Source organism: Passer montanus, unplaced genomic scaffold (genome assembly GCF_014805655.1).
Source record: "Passer montanus isolate IOZ18808 unplaced genomic scaffold, ASM1480565v1 scaffold22, whole genome shotgun sequence".
NCBI lineage: Eukaryota > Metazoa > Chordata > Aves > Passeriformes > Passeridae > Passer > Passer montanus.
The window spans coordinates 2,445,384-2,463,793 of record NW_024366815.1 but is presented as its reverse complement, the minus strand read 5'-3'; the positions used below and the strand labels follow the sequence as shown (position 1 = coordinate 2,463,793).

At 38.3% G+C, this 18,410-nt stretch overlaps 2 protein-coding genes across 17 annotated transcripts in view; one reads left to right on the top strand and one right to left on the bottom strand.

The window, feature by feature from the left end:
- The window catches only part of CPLANE1 (ciliogenesis and planar polarity effector 1), a 59,038-nt gene extending 58,181 nt beyond the window's left edge, over positions 1–857 (top strand). For 5 of the 7 annotated variants that reach the window (XM_039709872.1, XM_039709876.1, XM_039709875.1 and 2 more), the window contains exon 54: positions 143–857. In XM_039709872.1, coding sequence (XP_039565806.1) covers positions 143–286 — 144 coding nt within the window. In that variant the 3' untranslated portion in view covers positions 287–857. The remainder of the gene's footprint in view (positions 1–142) is intronic. The other 2 variants (XM_039709873.1, XM_039709877.1) reach the window with 2 other exon arrangements.
- Positions 858–10,401: 9,544 nt separating this feature from the next.
- NIPBL (NIPBL cohesin loading factor) overlaps positions 10,402–18,410 on the bottom strand; it is a 153,707-nt gene continuing 145,698 nt past the window's right edge. For 4 of the 10 annotated variants that reach the window (XM_039709679.1, XM_039709683.1, XM_039709682.1 and 1 more), the window contains 9 exons: positions 17,984–18,157; positions 17,282–17,472; positions 16,425–16,532; positions 15,468–15,668; positions 14,920–15,066; positions 13,157–13,452; positions 12,700–12,874; positions 11,952–12,137; positions 10,402–11,389 (listed from right to left, as the gene is read on the bottom strand). In XM_039709679.1, the coding sequence (XP_039565613.1) occupies positions 11,024–11,389; positions 11,952–12,137; positions 12,700–12,874; positions 13,157–13,452; positions 14,920–15,066; positions 15,468–15,668; positions 16,425–16,532; positions 17,282–17,472; positions 17,984–18,157 (1,844 nt within the window). In that variant the 3' untranslated portion in view covers positions 10,402–11,023. Of the gene's footprint in view, positions 11,390–11,882; positions 12,138–12,699; positions 12,875–13,156; positions 13,453–14,919; positions 15,067–15,467; positions 15,669–16,424; positions 16,533–17,281; positions 17,473–17,983; positions 18,158–18,410 lie in introns of all 10 variants that reach the window. The other 6 variants (XM_039709678.1, XM_039709677.1, XM_039709674.1 and 3 more) reach the window with 3 other exon arrangements.

The following is an 18,410-nucleotide window of genomic DNA, read 5'->3' as shown; positions in this document are numbered from 1 at the left end:
AGGGCATTAACAGGAAAATAGATTGCATTTGTTGCAGACTTATAAGACACATAACTGGATTTGGGCACGTTTCAAAAGAGTGGGATCATTTCTGCTGTCCACAAATGAAGCATGATGTTCAGTTCATCTTCTCTTCCCCCAACAGGCCTCTGCAGTGCACGGCACGAGCTTCTCTCCTCTCAGCAGCATCAACAACGACAGTGTTTCTGAAAGCACAGGGAGCATCCTCAGCAAGCTGGACTGGAATGCAGTTGAGGCTATGATAGCAGACGTGGAAGACATGTGAATAGTTCTCAGCCACTGTGCTCTTCCAAATAGTTGTTGGTGTTTGGGTTTTGTTTTTTAAAATTAGTAATTGTTCTACTTAAAATGGATTGAGGCCTGCATTGGTTTCCTTCTTAAGCAGCATGGAAACTCTAGCTGTTTCCAGCCTTGCCTAGATGAAGGTGAATTCCTAAAAATGTAGTTTTGCTTCCATATATCTTCAGGTCAAGAAGAACTAAATGTAGTTGGTAAAGGCTGACCCACTGATCTGTCTTAAACAGATCTGGGTCAGCTGCTTTACATAGAAACATATATAAAACACCAAAAAATGTTATTTTATTTTAACAGCAGTATACAACTGTTTTACTTTTGTATTTAATATTTAACATTATTATGAAATTATTTTTGTAACATAAGGATTGTGATAAACTGGTATAATAAAAGTGATTTTATTTGTTTCTGCTATAAATGATTTACCCATATAGCAGTATTAATTATTGCTGTGTACCACTAGGACTGTATGTGCACTGTCCTCATATTTTAAACCCAGCCTGCTTGTGCAGTGCAGGTGTACCCTTGTTGGGCTCCAGATGCTCCTCTGCTGGGGAAAGCCTCTTTTTAACAGTTCTGTGCCAGAATTGAGAGATGCATGGGACTTTTTTCAGGTTGCTGTTTATTTTTGTCTTACCAGAAGTTTGACATGCTGTCTGCAGCAGACTTAGTGCGTGAGAAAGTACAGTAAAAATGGTCACAAGATGTACAGTTTCAAGGTCTTTTAAAGCTGTTTTAAGTTAACTCTTAAAATGTACTTTATTTCTACCTTTCTACCAATAACTAATCCTTTGTCTGTCCACGTAACCTCTACACTGCAGCTTCCCTCAACCAGTCACCCTGTGGCACCAACACAGAAGTTCAAGCAGAAAATGGAGTAGAAGAAGAAGCCCAGACAACACCCAAGATCCTCAATCTTGTCTTCTATCTACTTCCATACTAAAATGCCAAAACTCTAAATTTCTCACCCTGTGACTAAACTTTTCCCTATTATCTGTTTTATACATTTGTAGACTCTAGTCTTTCCCAAAGTCTTGGAAGCCTTCTCCATGGATGAAGGTCAAAGGCGGTGCTTCCCTGGTGGCCAGGACCTCTCAGAGCAGGCAGAGAAATATTCCCTGTGCCCTGGTTCCAGCAGTGCAGTAGTTTTGAGAAATCTTAGAAGAGTTCGAGTGACTGATAGAAAGAGGTACAAATAGTCAGAAATGAATGGGGCCAGTGCCTTCAAAGAGCCAATCGAAGCAGGGAACTGTGACTTTGACTTTGGTGCCCAAAGTGTAGTACTGTGCTTCTTCAGAGTGGCAGCAAACAAATCATCAGGAAACACTTTCTGTTTCTGGTGGAAAAATACTGTGAAAAATACTGGTTTAGCCAAGTGTGGAAATCTCGTTATGCCACAGCCTATCTCACAGCCATCTGTGAGAAGGAAGAGGAAGCTGTCATCCCTTTCATTTTAACAGTGGTAAAGGAAATACTTTCTTGATGTGGCTCCACATCCACAGCATCACTAATCATTAACACAAGGGCAGGGAGGCAGTTCAAAGACCTCCCAGTCAGCATGACAGCACTGAACTCACACTTTGCCAGAGCTCTGACAGCAGCAGAGCCTGGGCAGGCAGAGCTGCTCCTGCAGAGCCACAGCAGTGAGAAAAACACTTGGGACATGTGAGAAGATCATCAAGAGTGATCTCTTCACCAAGCTGCTTCCATGGACTCAAAAACTTTTCTTTGCAATTTCTCTTCTATGATGGCCCTTTTAGGCCTGAAGAGGAGGAAACTCTTTAGAATGTCTTTTTCTGAGAGAGGCAGGTAGTCATTTGAAATTAAAGAAATCTTGAAATAGACATTAAAAAAGCATTGAGGAGGTCTGCTGTCATGGAAGTTATGAGGATCAAACAAAATTTTAAAGTCTTCTCTAATATCCTAGTAAAGGTAGTCTAAATACAACTGTATATGTATTTACTAATCTAGACTGGTTTACAGTTTAATTGCCTTATTACTTGCTTCATTTTTCAGGGCTGAAGTTTCTCTTGAAAAGCTGAAAGAGAAGTTAATGCTTATGTTCAAATTTGAAGGCTTAAGATTTTCCTCAAATACCAAATTGCAGAACTTGAAACTTTGGAAAAGGAAAAAGTTGGTAATTTTTCTTGCTTTATCCAGCCTTCCTCATTTTTACCATCCTTTTGGAGCTGTTTGTTAGTTTTTGGGTTTTTTTGATCACAGCCTCTCACCTGTTCCAGTGACTCACCATCTTCAACAGAAAATTTTCTTCTCTATATCTAGCCTGAGTTGATCTTTCAGTTTAAACCCATTGTCCCTTGTCCTACCACTACCTACCCTGTAAAAAATCCTTCCCCAGCTTTCTTGGATCACAGCCTCTCACCTGTTCCAGTGACTCACCATCTTCAACAGAAAATTTTCTTCTCTATATCTAGCCTGAGTTGATCTTTCAGTTTAAACCCATTGTCCCTTGTCCTACCACTACCTACCCTTGTGAAAAATCCTTCCCCATGAGGCCCCTGCAGGTACTGGAAGGAGCTCTAAGGTTCCCCCAGAGCTTTGTCTTTTCCAGGCTGGACAATCCCACCTCTCTGACTGTCCTTGGAGCAGAGGTTTTTCATCCCTTTAGTCATCTTGGTGTCCCTCCCCTGGGCTCACTGCAGCAAGTCCCTGTCCCTCCTGTGCTGGAGCCCAGCTCTGGATGCAGTGCTTGAGGTGGGTGTCAGCAGAGCAGAGGGGCAGAATCCCCTCCCTGCCCTGCTGCCCACGGGGCTCTGGATGCAGCCCAGGACACGTTTGGCCTGCTTTTCCAGGAGTTTCCAGGATTCCTAAAATACTCTACATTCCCAAGCATATGTATGTTTACACTTTGCGTAGAATAAATGTTTAGAAGCATAACTTTGTTTAGTTTTGGGTTAGTGTCTGGCATGGGCAATCTTCAAAGTAGTCTCTTTGGGAAAATAAGAAAAGTGAAGAATAACATCACCAGACACAAACAAAATCCTTGTTTTTTAGGTACAGTGTCCTGCTCAATGTGTTTGTCAGTGGTCTGGATGGTAGCATCCTGGAGGGGTGATTGATGCCCCAAGTCTGTCAGTATTCAGGAAGCATTTGGACAGTGCCATTAGCAATAGGTTTTAACCTTTGTTCAGTCTTAAAATTCTTTGGATTAGCAAAAAGGTCTTTGGAAGTGGCAGTTGCATTAGATGATTGTTGTAGGTCCCTTCCAACCATTGCAGTTCAGCTATTCTATTCTATTCTGTTCTGTTCTATTCTATTCTATTCATTCCCATCCCATTATTTCCACTCCATTTCATTAATTTCTCTGCTGTGATAATGATATGCCAGGTTAACCAAGCAGTGAGAGAACAGTGCCAATTAATGGCAAGATGCTGGGAAAAGTGATGAACTTTACACTGGGAGTCATTTACACCAGCAGCTCCTTGGCATCTTTTACCACAGTCACTATGTAAGAAACCTTTAATTTTAAACATTAAACTCCTATTTTCTTCCTTACACAAAAACATATGAAAGTACAAATTTTCTTTGCAGTTTTAAATCTGCACACCTGTACATCTGCACGTGCATATTGCGCACTAGGTGCAGGATGACGCAGAGGTTTCTCAGCTGTGTTTGAGTTGGTGACTCTCTGTCAGCTCTGTAGCTGAGGCAGGAGTACTGCTCAGTCAGGGTGGCAGCAGGATGCCTGCTGCTGTCATTCCCTGCAGGACGCCTTGGCAGGTGCTCCTCCGGGCTGGCGGTGCAGCGCCCGCGGCAGCCCCTGCTCTGGCTCCGAGCCATGGCCCGAGGCTGCTGCCATGGACACTTGCCCTGGGATGTTGCTGTGGCAACCAGCCACTGCCACAGCCTTTTAGGAATCTCATTCAGAGACCTGAACTTCCTTTAGCACTCTAATAGATGGCATTTCCATCTCAATGAAGGATAGGGAAGCTTCACAGATTAAGTACATTATCATTTTCTTTGGATTAAATAAGATATAGAGGCTGTGTTGTGTACATCACACATTTTACATTTTAATATGTTTTGATCTTTGTTTTCTGTGGTGTTTTCTGTTGGAAAGCTTTAAAAAGTCAAAAGGAACTTATTTCAGGAAAAAACTTCCTTGCAGGAAGTTTAAAAAACAACAGCAAAGCAAAAGTAGAAGTAAAAGCAAAACTACAAAAACCCCGAAAAGAGATATTGGAGACAACACCCAACACCAACTTAACCCAAAGAAGTACAATAATTAAAATAAGATTAAAAAGACAAAGCTACAAAAGTAAGATACTACGTCAACTATTTTGGTTCTCTAATATGAATCTTCATTATTAAGGGACTCAGGGACTCCTTTAATATTCTCAGGGAGTCAATGGTACTTACCCCTGGCTGACACAAGAGCACCTCCAGCTGAAGCGTCTCGAAGCCAGAACTCTGGCTGAGATATTTAAACTTAGAGACTACTAACAAGATGTCAAATTCTGTGAAAAGACAGATTAAGGTGCATGGGGCTGGCATTTGTGTTTTGTCTTTAAAATCCCCAGCCAGTGAAGAAACAGAAATAGTTATGTTTCAAGAGGAAGGTGCAAGGGAAGACAAGGGAAATTTCCTTTCGGGCTCCCTGTCTCCTCAAAGCCACACTTACACCTTCTGAAGATGGAAGCAAGTGTCCTCAGCTGTGGGATTTCAAGGATCCTACATAGGCTCCAAGAAATTATATGTAGCATTGGAATGTGTACACAAGATTAATCTGCACTACAATTTGTAAAATTTTGTAGGAAAAAGGAACAAACCTTCGCTACTATCTGAACAATAAATACCACCGTAAAACTTTCATTTGAAATAATTTTGTCAGTTTGAGATAACACACAGGAGGTAAAGCACCAGAAGACAACCCTGAGCCTCACCTGGGAATTTTTCAAATACACTAAAATAAGGGAAGGACTTCTTTCTTTTTCTGATATAGAAAGACACAACTAATAGATAGAAGGAAAGTTCAAAAAGTACTTAAATTTGAAAAGGGCCCGCAAAGAGTAATACATGCCTTGTAATTATGTGCACCCTCCTACCACCAGTATCTAGTATGACATTTAAAGAAGTGGCCAGAGTGGGTTTCCCAGCCAAGACTTAAAAATCAAAGGTAGGAAAAATTTCCAGTAACCCTGGAGGATCCTGTAATTGGGAACAGTTATCCAAAGGAAAACACTCCCTGTATAGAAGCCTGTACATGGCTGGTCTGGAAAGTTTGGTCTGGATGGCTGGAAGGCTGAACACAGACATAATAATAACGTCTACACCAATTATTTCATATGGATTTCAACACAAAGGGAAGGAAAGGGATTCTCTCTTGAGTGGAGAAACAGCAGCACTTTAGGACAGCAAATAAAAAGTCTTGATGAGGAGTGATCCAAATCACCCAGAACTCGGTATCGTGTGAATTTGTCCTGCAGTTTGTCAGTGGAGATGCACAGGTGATGTTCAAGGCTGATCTTAAATCTGAACATCCACCTCCACATGAGGCTATTCAAAATAAAACAAGCTCTCACAAATAAGAAAGAGATTTTCTCAAGCGTTCATCACACCTTGCCTGTGCTCACAGAATACATTTAGTCTAAGCAGGAAACCTACAAAATGTGTCCCTTCACACATGCATTTCTGGCTTTCTGGAGTTTAAGTGCAGTGAAGGAGTACAGAAGTACAATCAAGAGTGCTAACAAGAGAACAAAACATGCAGAATGAGACTGAAAGAAGACTGGCTCAAAGAAAAGGTAAGTCTTCAGTCTGTGACTGTGAAATCAAAATGAAAAGCAGATAGCCCCCTGCATGGTTTCTCCAAAATAAATTACATGTAGTGACAAAGTGGGGCTGTTTCCAGAAAATTTTGTAGCCTTTTATAGTTGGGAAGAGAAATACAAATAAGGGATAGGTAAAACATATTCAGAAGCCCTCTTGAGAGAAGAGAAAGGGGGAAGTGCATTGCAAGTGAGGTGGTGAACAGACTGTGGGGAGTGAGGTGCAGCCAGCAGCAGCAGTGACCCAACACAGCTCGGAGCTGCGACTGCAGCTGCTGAGGCAGAGGCTGCACTGCAGGCACAGCTGCAGCACCTGCTAATGGCCCGTCCCCAGGCAAGTGGGGGTGAAATCAGATCAATCACCTTTCCAGATTTTAGGAAGCAGGATCTTATTTCAAAACAGAAATATGAGCCTTTCAACAGAGCCGCGCAAAGAACAGTGATGGAGAAAGGCTCTTTTGCAGCCCAGCCAGACCGCTTTAAAGAAGAAGCCGCTGAAGTGACGAGTGACACGGGTCACTCAGCGCCAGACTCGCAGCCAGCGGCGACGTCCTGCTGTGGCTGCGGCGCACGGAGTCGCTCCCCGGGATGGTTGCCACGGGCACAGCGCACACTTGGGCCGCCACCCTGCTGGTGTTGGTGGCCCGAGCCAGCTCAGGTCCCCGCAGGATAAACCCTCCCCTGCCCCGCCCTGCCCGAACCGGCCCGCAGGGCAAGGAGCGTCTGGAGGGTGTCTGGCCTCACAGTCTGGCAGCTGTGGGCAGTAACGCAGAAATTAGAAATGATGTCGTGATGTCTGATGGGGAAACACAGACTGGCAAGAAGTCTCCCAGAATAATCCAAAAATACATTTCCTGGATGATTTACAGGTGCCCAGGCATAATTTGAGCACTGTGAGCATAGTGAAAAAGGGATCAATAAAGTGTGTGCACATTCTAGGATTAAAAACTTCCAAGTTTCATTTTGGAAGGGTCCAGACTGAACTCTTACAACATTTATTTTAAATAAATGAAATATTAAAATACTATGAACTTATTTGTATATAACAGTAACACTTTAATATTTAGTCAAGGAACCATGAGATCTAAAAACTTGCTACTTACATTAAGAACTCACCCATTACAACTCAGAACTTCAACGATAAGATGACAAATTCTCTGAAGGATATGGAAACGCTCATACGATCATGGTGTGGCTCTTTGGTGAGTGGAGGAACACTAGGATATAGGAATTGTGCACTGGGATATAGGAATTGTGCACACAGCACTGCTGCTATGTGTAGGGCATGAGAGCTCAGGAGTGTGGGGACACAGGAAAGTACAGCAAAGGTGTTTGTCTGAATTCAGCGTCACTAAGATCTGCCTGGGGCTTGGAGTCAAAGCAAAGGATCAGCTGAACTCTTCTTCTGTTCGTTTCCCTGGAATATCATTAACACATGCATTTGGCAGAATGTCCTGCTGTGAACTACCACCAGATGAGCCAGACCTGATTAAATTTTTTTTTTTTTTTACATGAGCCACAAACACATTAAAGAACTATTTTAGGGCTGCAAGGTACTTCATGTTACAGCTACTGTTTAGCACAACCTAATTATTCCACAGTAACAATATTCTTACTAGTGACACCACAACAGCAAAACAAAGATTAGAGTTTGACTCAAATTTTAAAATTTTAAATACCTTTTTTTTTAATGGCCATACCTCACTCAAATACTTATGCTGAATATTTCCCGTGACTACTTTTGTACACATTACAGTTGTTAATATAAGCAATAAAGAACCTCAAAAATACAAAAGGATGTTACTGAATCATTTAAAAAAATACCTATAATTACACTTCTGTCAAAAACTATTGTGATCTTGAAATTATTCAAGAATTATTCTGCAATTTTACAGTATGAAGTGGAAGATTAAAAATAATCACTTTGTTCTTATTTAGATTGTGGAAGTGTCTGTGTTTTCTTAAAAAGTACAATATGGCTAGTGTTAATTCTAAAAGCTTGACAATACCCCTTTGCAGGTAAGCTACTGCAACAAGGTCCATGTACGGATCCTGTACTCAAAGGGAGAAAGCAGGAAGAATAAAAAATTCAATAATCTTATATATGTAAAAATCTATAGCCATACAGTGAAAAAATACTACAAAGCTATGTCAATACAAAGGAGTAAAATTGTGTCACTGGATCAATTACTGCACTGCAGCACTTAAAGAGTAAACAAAACAAAACCAAACACTTTCTCATGTAGAGAAATTCTTATCTTGGTGTGTGCTGCTGCTGCTGACGTGGCTCATGTTGGTGCAACTGCAGCTGCTGCTCAGAGGTGGAGCCCTGCACTGATGCCACTGGTGCTGAGACCGGGCACTGAGCCCCTGCTGCACAGAACCACCAGCCCCAGTCTCACACAGCAAACAGGAGTTTCTTCCCCAAAACAGGGCACTGCCACCTTTTCCGTTCACAGCCAGTAACCAGAGTATTTGTGATGGGCAAAACCAGACTAAGTATTACTCTGTGTACTTTGGGAGGGTAAAATTCAACTCTTTAACTAGTAAGAATCACATTCAATTTATTTAATCATCTATAATCAACTTCATAACTGTAAATTATGTAACAGCCATCACATTCCAACAAGGAGCATGTATGCCACTGGCATAACATACAATATAGTAATGGTCTAAATCCCCTCAACTAAAACAACTTTAGACTTCAGGTTTATACTGTTTAATTATAACTTCTTTCTGATAATTTTATTCCAATAAATACCAAGCAAATTGAAATAAGCCCCCATCTTTGCTACTGGAAAAGCCACATGAAATGAACCCGGAGATATTTTTATTACCTATTAAAAATAAGATGCTTTAATATAATTGCATCAGAAATTACTAACAGCCAACTTAAACTGCAACTGTGTGAAATCCTTGGGTTTATCATTTGGGAGCTTCTTGGCGAAGTATTTTCAACTCTGCTTATCAGTAACATCTGACATGTCATACAACCCCTCTAGTCTCCAAGTATGAGTTTGCCAGTGTAAGGCTGTGCTTGGCCCTGAGAAATAGAGTCCTTCATTGTTTGCTACAAAAATGTCCTGTTTCCAGAGCTGCAGAGGACTGACTCCTGCTTCTCCTACTTCTCCCTCCTTTAACAATACTGATCTTAGCCCAAGAGGTGGCTTTTTGTATGGTGAAGAGAATACTATCAACATTATCTAACAAAGAGGTGCTAAATAACTTCTGTTCAGAAAAATTCCAGTCGTGAAACAACAAAAAGACATTCCCCAACAATTTACTAACTGGATTCTGAGGAGTTATTAATAATTTGTTTAATGGGTTGTTTGGGTTTTTTAACATACCAGTAGTTTGAAATACTGTTACTGTGCCTCACAAATTGAATAATGTATTAGAATTCTGCAAGTTAAGTTTCATAAAACCAGCCCCCTACAATATATTAAATTTTTAAAAGAAACAAAATGTAATAGAAAAATAACTATGTTGAGGGATACCTGTTTTTGATAAATACATTTGAAAAGACACCAGGGTTTAATAGACTCCAAAAAAGTTTAGCTGTTTTTAGATTTTTTTTTTCCTGTTTGCAAATATGCTGCTCTCTAGGAAGACAAACTGCTTTTGAAAGGTTGTGGCAAGGCAGTTGAAGCAAATACTTCTGGAAGATTTCAATAGCATTTTTTCAATTTACAAAATGTGAAAACATCTTCCAATTAGTAAAAAAATTAGCCTAATATACAAACACTTTCTTAAAAAACTGATCTGTGAAGGAATGTAGTGTAATTGCCCAGACTCACACCCATTCACTCCTCTGACACTGGTGGCTAGCTCCTCTTGACACAAGCCTCTCTACATTAACCCAGAGAAATGCATACGTGGCCAGTTCGCCCAAGCAGAAGAATCATTCAGCCTTCCCCAAATCTGAACTATCATAAATTACCACTTGGACAGCATTAGAAAGAAATTGAAGCATACAAGGAATAAACTATAGTTTCTTTTTATATCAAAATGTACTCTTGAAAATGTGTTTGGCACAGTGCTAAATCATATAGTTAATACTAAATATTGCAGGATACAATAAAACCCTGGAGTTAACTTGTGTTTACACCCTTCTAGGGATAAAAATAAAAAGATACCAATTATTCAGAAGTCAGCCTATACAAACTGTATAAACAATATTTTATGTCTTGTTTTGAAAACCACTGATAATAGTAAATTTTACATAAAAGACTGCAAAATAATATAAATGGATTTAAACAGATCTTTACAATAAGAAATTCAAATCGAAACAGACAAGTAACAAAGAGAAGTAAAAAAATTTATTGCAGTATTCGTTCCACCAGATTTGCTGGGGATCCCTTTTCTTGTATTATTTCAGGGTGACCTAATACATCAAAATCTACATTTACAAAAACTCCTCCTGCAGATAGGTCATAGATACTGCATGCTTTTTTTTCCTTTTTTTTTTTTTTTTCAACAGAATAAATTATATATCCAGGAGATTCTGCCACTTTACAGCCTGGAAAAACAATGCTTTCCTGGAAACTGGGCTAAGCTAAAGAAAGCCATCCGCTGCTAGGTTAAACTCCAAGAACACTTTATTAAGAACATTAACAGACTAATTTCCAACATTCACTTGTTTATTTTTTTTAAACAGAAAGGTTTTTTTTCAAGATATAAACAATTTTTTTGTTAAACTATAATACAGTGGGAGTAAAAATGAACTGAGAAGTTTCTGCTGCACAACAGCGAAGGAAGCTCCCACAAAAATGTTTACCAAACATTTCCTTCTTTTTTCCCCGCGTCCCAGGTTCCATTCTTACTCTTCATTTAACTGATTTTTTTTTTGCCAGAAAGTTGATATTTCAAGTTTTTCTGTTATTTCAATTCCTGTAAATTTGGCTGCATGTACAAATTCATTAGCTGGAAGTTCCATCCTTGGCGGCATACAGCGATCGTAAAGTCTGCACAACTTTATTAGTCAGCTTATTAGCACTCGTTAGAGCAATTTTTTTGTAAATAATGTCTGACTCTTTAATAGTGTCTACCCAAGGCACCAGTTTGCGGCCATCACGGCGCTTAGCCTCAGTCCAGGAGCCACTGTAGGAGCCTGCCATCCACTGAACACTGAAGCCATTGCTGGTTTTCTGTACTACTCTTGCAATTTGTGGTCGGTCTTTGTACTTTGGACAGCAAATAGCGATGACATCCATGACATCAACACTTTCATTCATCTGTGCTGCCAACTCCGTAGAGTCTGAATTTCGTTTTGACCTTCTCAATGACTAAAACATTGGGGGGAAAAAAGACCAAGTGTTACACAAAAGAACTTTAGTGAAATTATTGCTTTTATTGCTTTTAATCCCTTGACGCCGGGAGTTGGGATTCCCCGGCACACATTCCATTGCCGGCAATGAGACGCACCGCGACCGCCAGCGCCAAGGGGTTAACATTTCCTTGTAAAACCACATACTCTTAATTTGTACCCGTGTCTTTATCTCTTATTGATATATAAAATTATATATACACATGAATCATAAAGCTACATAAAAACTTGGCAACAATAAAAAGGATAACACACAGTACATTCCAAAGAAAATTAATAACTTTTTATACGGGATAAATCTCATTTTCTAGTTTGTTTTTTTTTATTGTCTTTTCTGTTAAACTTTCTACAAAAGTTGTATAAACGGTTAAGTAGAGAATCTCTATCTACAAAATGCTTTTGTTTTCATGTGGATTACATTACTTGGTGTACATTTAATATAATAAACTGACATTTATAAGCACATAAAAATCATTTTACGTAATACGCTGCGAAATACGTTGACTCCTCCTCCGCCTCACCCCTGAAGTGCCTCCTCCTCTATCCTCCCCATCACTTTCATCGTCCTCTGTCTCAGCTGCATTGTTTTTAGGGCTGCCTCCTCCAAGCAGCGAGGTAATTGCTTTGTTCCGAGCATTTGTGCTAGCTGACACCTCTCCATCTTCTTCCTCTTCATCAGGATCCAAATGTTCCATAAGGAGCTTGAACTATTAAAACAAAAAAGATCAGTTCCCTTTGTGACTTTAAACATGGACATTTGTATCAGGTTGCATTATGTTAGAAACAAGTACCAAAATAAAGAAACAGGGTAAAACAAACAGCAGACAAATTGAACAGCTTATGTTATGTTCTAGAAACTTAACTTTGATTTTTTTTTTTTTTTTTTACATATACAAAAGCTTTCTGCCTGAGTTTTCCAAAAGGCAAGTTTTCTCTATCTGTTATTGGTGCAGGGTGAGGGACAGTTAATAAACCACATCAAGTCTCTGTTCCCATGATGGAAAGAGTCAGGAATAAAATGAACAAGTAATATGGGAGAGGTATATTCTGGTTATCAGAAATTGGAAAATACTCCATAAAATTTAAGCTGAAATTAATTATCACTGAGTTTAAACTTATTAGAAATCTTTGAAATACAGTCCTGCTAATCATCCTGAAAAGAAGATCCACACATCACATAACAACCAGGAGCTTAACATTTTGAAATGTACTTTCAAGTTTATACTGTGTTAAAGGATTTCAGACTTTCTGCAAAGCAACTTTACTTACATCTAAGTACTGTTTTACTATACTCCTCTTCACTTCTTCTGTGATCTTGGAATTAGCCATATCACTCCGCAGAAAATCCAAAGTTTGTTTTGGATGGAAATGCACTCCTGTCTTCCTGTTTATAGCTTTATCATAAACTTTTGCAGATTCTGATGGAGAATATTTTTGAATTTTGCTGTTTAAAGAAAACAAAAGAGAAGACCCTTAAAGGAAAGTCCAGAGTAATTTGAACAAAAAGCTTTTAAAACCTCCAATATAAGTATTTCTCTGAATCATTCAATATACAACAGATAGCCTGGCAAGAAATCAAATAATTGGGTTTTTTTAAGCCAAAGTTCAACTTAATTTTTTTTTCCTTTTACACAATTGTATTGCTTATACAGGTAGTTACAATCAGCTTAAACAAATGGAAAAATGTCACTGCATAACAAGTGTCCTATTATCTAAATAACCTTACCTATCAGAGAATCCACAGAGATTCTTTAGATGCTGTTTCAGCATCAGAAGTAATAATATGCCTTGGGAGACATTAGCAAATTCAATTAAAGGAGCTGAATTTTCAGGTAAACACTTCATCACTGCATTTATATCATTTTCTTCATCAGAATCTGAATCAGAGTCCACTCGTTTCCGTAACCTCCGAGGTTTAGAAGCTTCCTCCTCACTTTCGCTCCCGCTACCACTGCGACTGTCACTCTCAGTCTCCTCATCTGATGAAGGCTTTCTTTCCTTTTTTTTGTCTTTCACCATAGACTGCAAGATAGAGAAGTTAACACACATTCCAAAATTAGGATGAGTAATATAATGTATGTTCCTAAAATAATCTGGCCAAAATCATTACTACCTCAAATTAAAAAGAATTTGCTGAACAATGTTAATAATTTATAACTTGATAGTCTTAATATACTGAAAAATTTATCCAACATTCAGATTTTCTTGCAAGGTGCATACAGAAGGAACTGAAGCAACAAGCACTCCCCTACTATGTTATCATTAAGACTGCTGAAGTTCATTAGCAGTGACAGCAAAATACAGTAGAAGGCCAAACACAATAAATCAGGAAGAAAATTCTGTTTTTCTTTCACCTGAATATAATTTCTGTGTCTCATGGAGATTTTCATACATAGTTTGCTGTCCAAGCCAATTTTAAATCTTTGTCTCTTAGAATTCTATAACGCTAATTACACTGCTGACCAAAGTGATCATATTAATAATGAATTAATAATGATTAATAATAATCAGCTACCCTATGCCTGGCAGTGTTCCAGGTCAGGCTGGATGGGGCTCTGAGCAATCTGGTCTAGTGGAAGGTGTCCCTGCCCATAACAGAGCATTGGAACAAGGTGATATTTAAGGTCCCTTCCAACCCTAGCCATTTTATGATTCTATTATAAGTTCTATGATTACTTGTAGATCTACAGATCTAATTTTACATATGCATTATTACTGCACATAGTATGATTTTTCAGGACACAGACCTAAGCAGGATCTCATCCTTTTGGTGCTGAGCACACTGGTTCTCAACCTGAAGAATGTATTGTCTCTTTCTGGCAGATTAAAAATCAACTTTGATAGGGTCAGAATTTAAAGTACAGTACATTTACGGCAGTGAGCTTTCTGGCATCAACTCTGATTTGTGTTTATTAGTCAAACTGGACATTCTAGAAACTGCTCCCTGACAATTTGCACCTTCTACTGTAACAGCTGTTCAGGAAAGGAAGACACTGAAGTGTTTAAGAAGCAGAGGCTTGTGTGTTGCCATAACAACAGGTACTCACTCTATCATGATTCAGGTTCTTACCACTGCCTTAAGAAATACTGCCCACTGCTCTCTTGCAATGTATTTTAAATCTCTCAGGCAACACAAATGCAACTGTCATCAGCTACTTGATAACAAAATAAACTGACAACTGGATTTTATTATTAAAATTTTACAAACAACCACAACAAACTACTATTCCACAATGATTCTAGGTTCATGTGCTTTCAGATGCATACAATTAACTGCTATTCAGCCATATTGGGAAATTATATTTTGACTAGTGTCTACCAGATAAAGGTCAGAACAGACAGCGTTGCTTGGTTTTTGCCAAGTAATGCCAAGTAATGCAACTGGTTCACACAATAATAATGGTACTGCATTCACTGAAAAATTGACCACATTCTAGAGAAGCTTATGTTTCCACCACCTTGAATACACTAAAATATAAATGCACATACCTCTTTAAATGACTGTAGTAGGTTGCTACCAGAAACTGATAGTGTGATGTCTATATGATGCATTATAAACAGTGGCTCTTCCTGTGTTTGGTAAGGAAAACAGGCTAGATTGTCTGCTATGTACAAAAGCATATTCACCTCTGTTTTCTGGAAGTTAAAGAAAAAATTACACATGAATACATGTAGAAATATCCTGGATTCATATACTTCTGCAGTGCTCCTAAGAATCTAGAGCAGAAAAAAAAATGACCACAATTTTAAATCTATATGGTCCCCAAAACTCACTCTAAACAACATCTATACATGCAAAATTTAGTCATACCTGAAGATACATTATTTCTGATTAGTACAAACTGAGTATGAAAAGGTACAGAGTGATGCAACATGCATTCTATTACACAGATAAATATCCTATATTAGAAAGCAAAAAAAAAGTACATTGGGGACAAAGCGATTAATTATGTCATAAAATAGATAATAGAAGGAGAACTTAAGGTTTTAATGCTGCATTTTAGCTTCTTTATAAGTAAAGAAAATGTGGTGCTTACTGCAGTATCATCAAAGAGGTTGAGTAAAGAAATTAGAAAGGCTCGTCTGTGTTGACGGTTCCCTCGAATCATGGAGTAGAGGTGTGAACACAGTGCACTGGATGATTCATCGTGTCTAAAACCTCTCACAGGATCTTTTGGGCAGGTATTAATTGCCTGCTGTACTTGGTAAGACATCTTCATACCAGCCACTGCTTTCATCTGAAAGGGAAATATATTTATTTTTATTCAAACCATTGCTTCCAAAGCAGTACAACTGAATCCTTTTAAAGGGATGCTCATCTGAAATTTAAATTAAAAACACACACTGAGACAACACTACCCTTTGAGATGGTAAACATATTGGAGCGGTCAAACATGTGAGAAATCCTACAACATAGTACACACAAAGAACCTCAACTGGGATCTTCCAAAATAAGGAGAATGCTGCAGCTTCATTTCAGATCTTAAGCAGAACTGGCACTATGCCACAACTCCACATCCTCACACAGCCTTTAGTTTTTCCTTTCAGCAAGATTCATCAGACGTAAACAGCTCCCTATGCTTCTGCTTAGATTACAATTTATAAAGCCTTTGTGCCTTGCACACTCTAATATATGTATTCTAAGGACTTCTATTGACAGTTACATGGTGTTTCCTTTTCTAGTCCACTGATACAGGAAAATCATTGCTAAACATCATGAAACACTTGTCCTTACCTCTTATCAAATAAAGGTTTTTAAATACTATTTAGTGTGGAAAATATTACTCTGCATCATAAATTAAAGGAAATTGTGGACTAGAAGAGACACTTCAAATTATGTTATTCTTTCTGTTTCTCAGGGGAGTCATCTTTACAACTGCTTAATGTTTATTTTTTTACCTTACACTCTTTTTCTGGAGTTGAAGCATATTCAAGTGTTAAACCATTAGACAATATAACAGTATTTTGTAAAATGTTAAATTAGAATTACTTACGTGAATGAACCCAGCATATTTTTTGTCTATTTCCACCAACTGTTGGTCGGCTTTATTTCGCATAGAGGGCTCTGGATCTGTGCCCATAGCAATTAAGTACGGCACACACTTGAAAAACAAATGAAATGGTTATTCAGAGGCATTGTACCTCCTCTTTCTCAGTCTTTTTTCTTTGTTTCTACTGCAGAAATTAGACTAGGAAGGTATATGCAACTTACTACCCTTTCTTCAAGTAAATACAACAAAATACTACAAGACACCAGCATTCTAACCAAGTTGTGAGGTTTCAGATAGTATTTCCCTTTTTCTCAAACACTAAAGTGAATTTAAAATACAGAAAATTGCATTTTAAAAAACCCCAAAAAAACCACTTATGACTGAACATGTGCAATGGCTGCAGCATCAAAAATTCATTACAAAACATTATATAAGCAAGGAGTGATGGAGATGATGGTTGAAACTCTTGAAACTGACAGTGGAATTCCATAGTGCTTGGATGATATAGTGACTGAGGTAGAAGCAAGCTGACACAGGATAAAGAACTAAACAAAGAAAACATTTTGGCATATACGTCAAAGTTGTAACAGAATTATGCTCCAATGTACATATCTATGTGCTCTTTAGGTACTGCCTGGGCTTTTACATCTTAATCCAAAAAATAGATAATGAAGCATTTGGAATCTTGTGGACTAACAACATAAAACAGATTTCAAAATATGGCTTTTGTAAAGGCCTCTAGCTACAGTAAGAAACTGCTGTAACATAAGTAGAAGAGAAGACCTGGAAATTTATGTAGCAAGTGTAAAGCCTATAAAAACATGAATAAAAGAAAGTCCCACCACAAAAGCCTATCATACCTGAACAGGATGGATGAGACCTTGGTTTAATGTCAGTGCAATGACATTTAGAGCAAAGTGGCGTACACTGGACTGGTTATGAAAGAAAGCCTCAAGGACCTGTTTGAGATATAGCTGCATGATGGAACTACTCATCCCTGAGGAAATATCACCCATTTCTTTCAGGTCTTCCTGTTTTGCTACTTTTTTCCCTGTAAAAAGGACAAAAGCAATAGCATACTCATCACAGAATAACTGCTTATTTTGCCATCACTTGATATATGCTGATCTTTGAGTTTCACAATAAATACATACTTCAGCTGTCTTAGAATAGGTTTATGATCTCATGAAACAAAGAACAGTCTAATGTATAAACACATATCAAAAAATAGAGAGACAGAATTTTAATTAAAGTGTGAATTCCTTAATAAAGTATTCTTTAAAATGTAGTACTACTTATTTTTATCTGCAAATTAAACTCAGAAGGTTTTTTGATAAAAAATATTATTACCATCATTACAGCAATTATGAATTCTGGACTGTCCAGTATTTGTACATCTTGGAAGTAAATGATACATCTATGCATATACCTCTTAAATACTTTGGGTACAATATTACTGATCTGTTTACAATTTTAAGTGACTTAGCACAGATATACAGTAAGTGTATGCAACAAAGTCAGGTTTTGCAAGACTCATGAGCACAGAAGAGCTCAGCACTTACAGTCTCTGTCTGCCTGTTGCATACGTGTATCTTCTTCCTGCAAGTAGGTCTGAAGGTTTTTTAACACCTGGATTTTTAAGTTTACTGAACAGTTCTTATCTGAAAGAATGCTGTTGTACAGAGTCTTCACTTCTTGTTCGAACATTAAACTTGGGTGCTGTATAAATGCAAATCCTAGAGTGGAGAAAAGAGGATTTCTCATTATTATAATATAGAAATTGCACTTTTTAGGTTCTTCAGAAGAAAGGTATGAAATTTATCTCCTCCCAACAGCATAGCTTTTTCTAGTCCAAACAGTATCACACTTCCATGTGGACATCACCCGTTGCTAACAAGGAGCTTTGACAGCCATGACAGTTCTATTAACATGACTCAGTTTGAGGGATAAAATGTGGTGACCCAGGGCAGCTGCAGAGAAAGTTATACA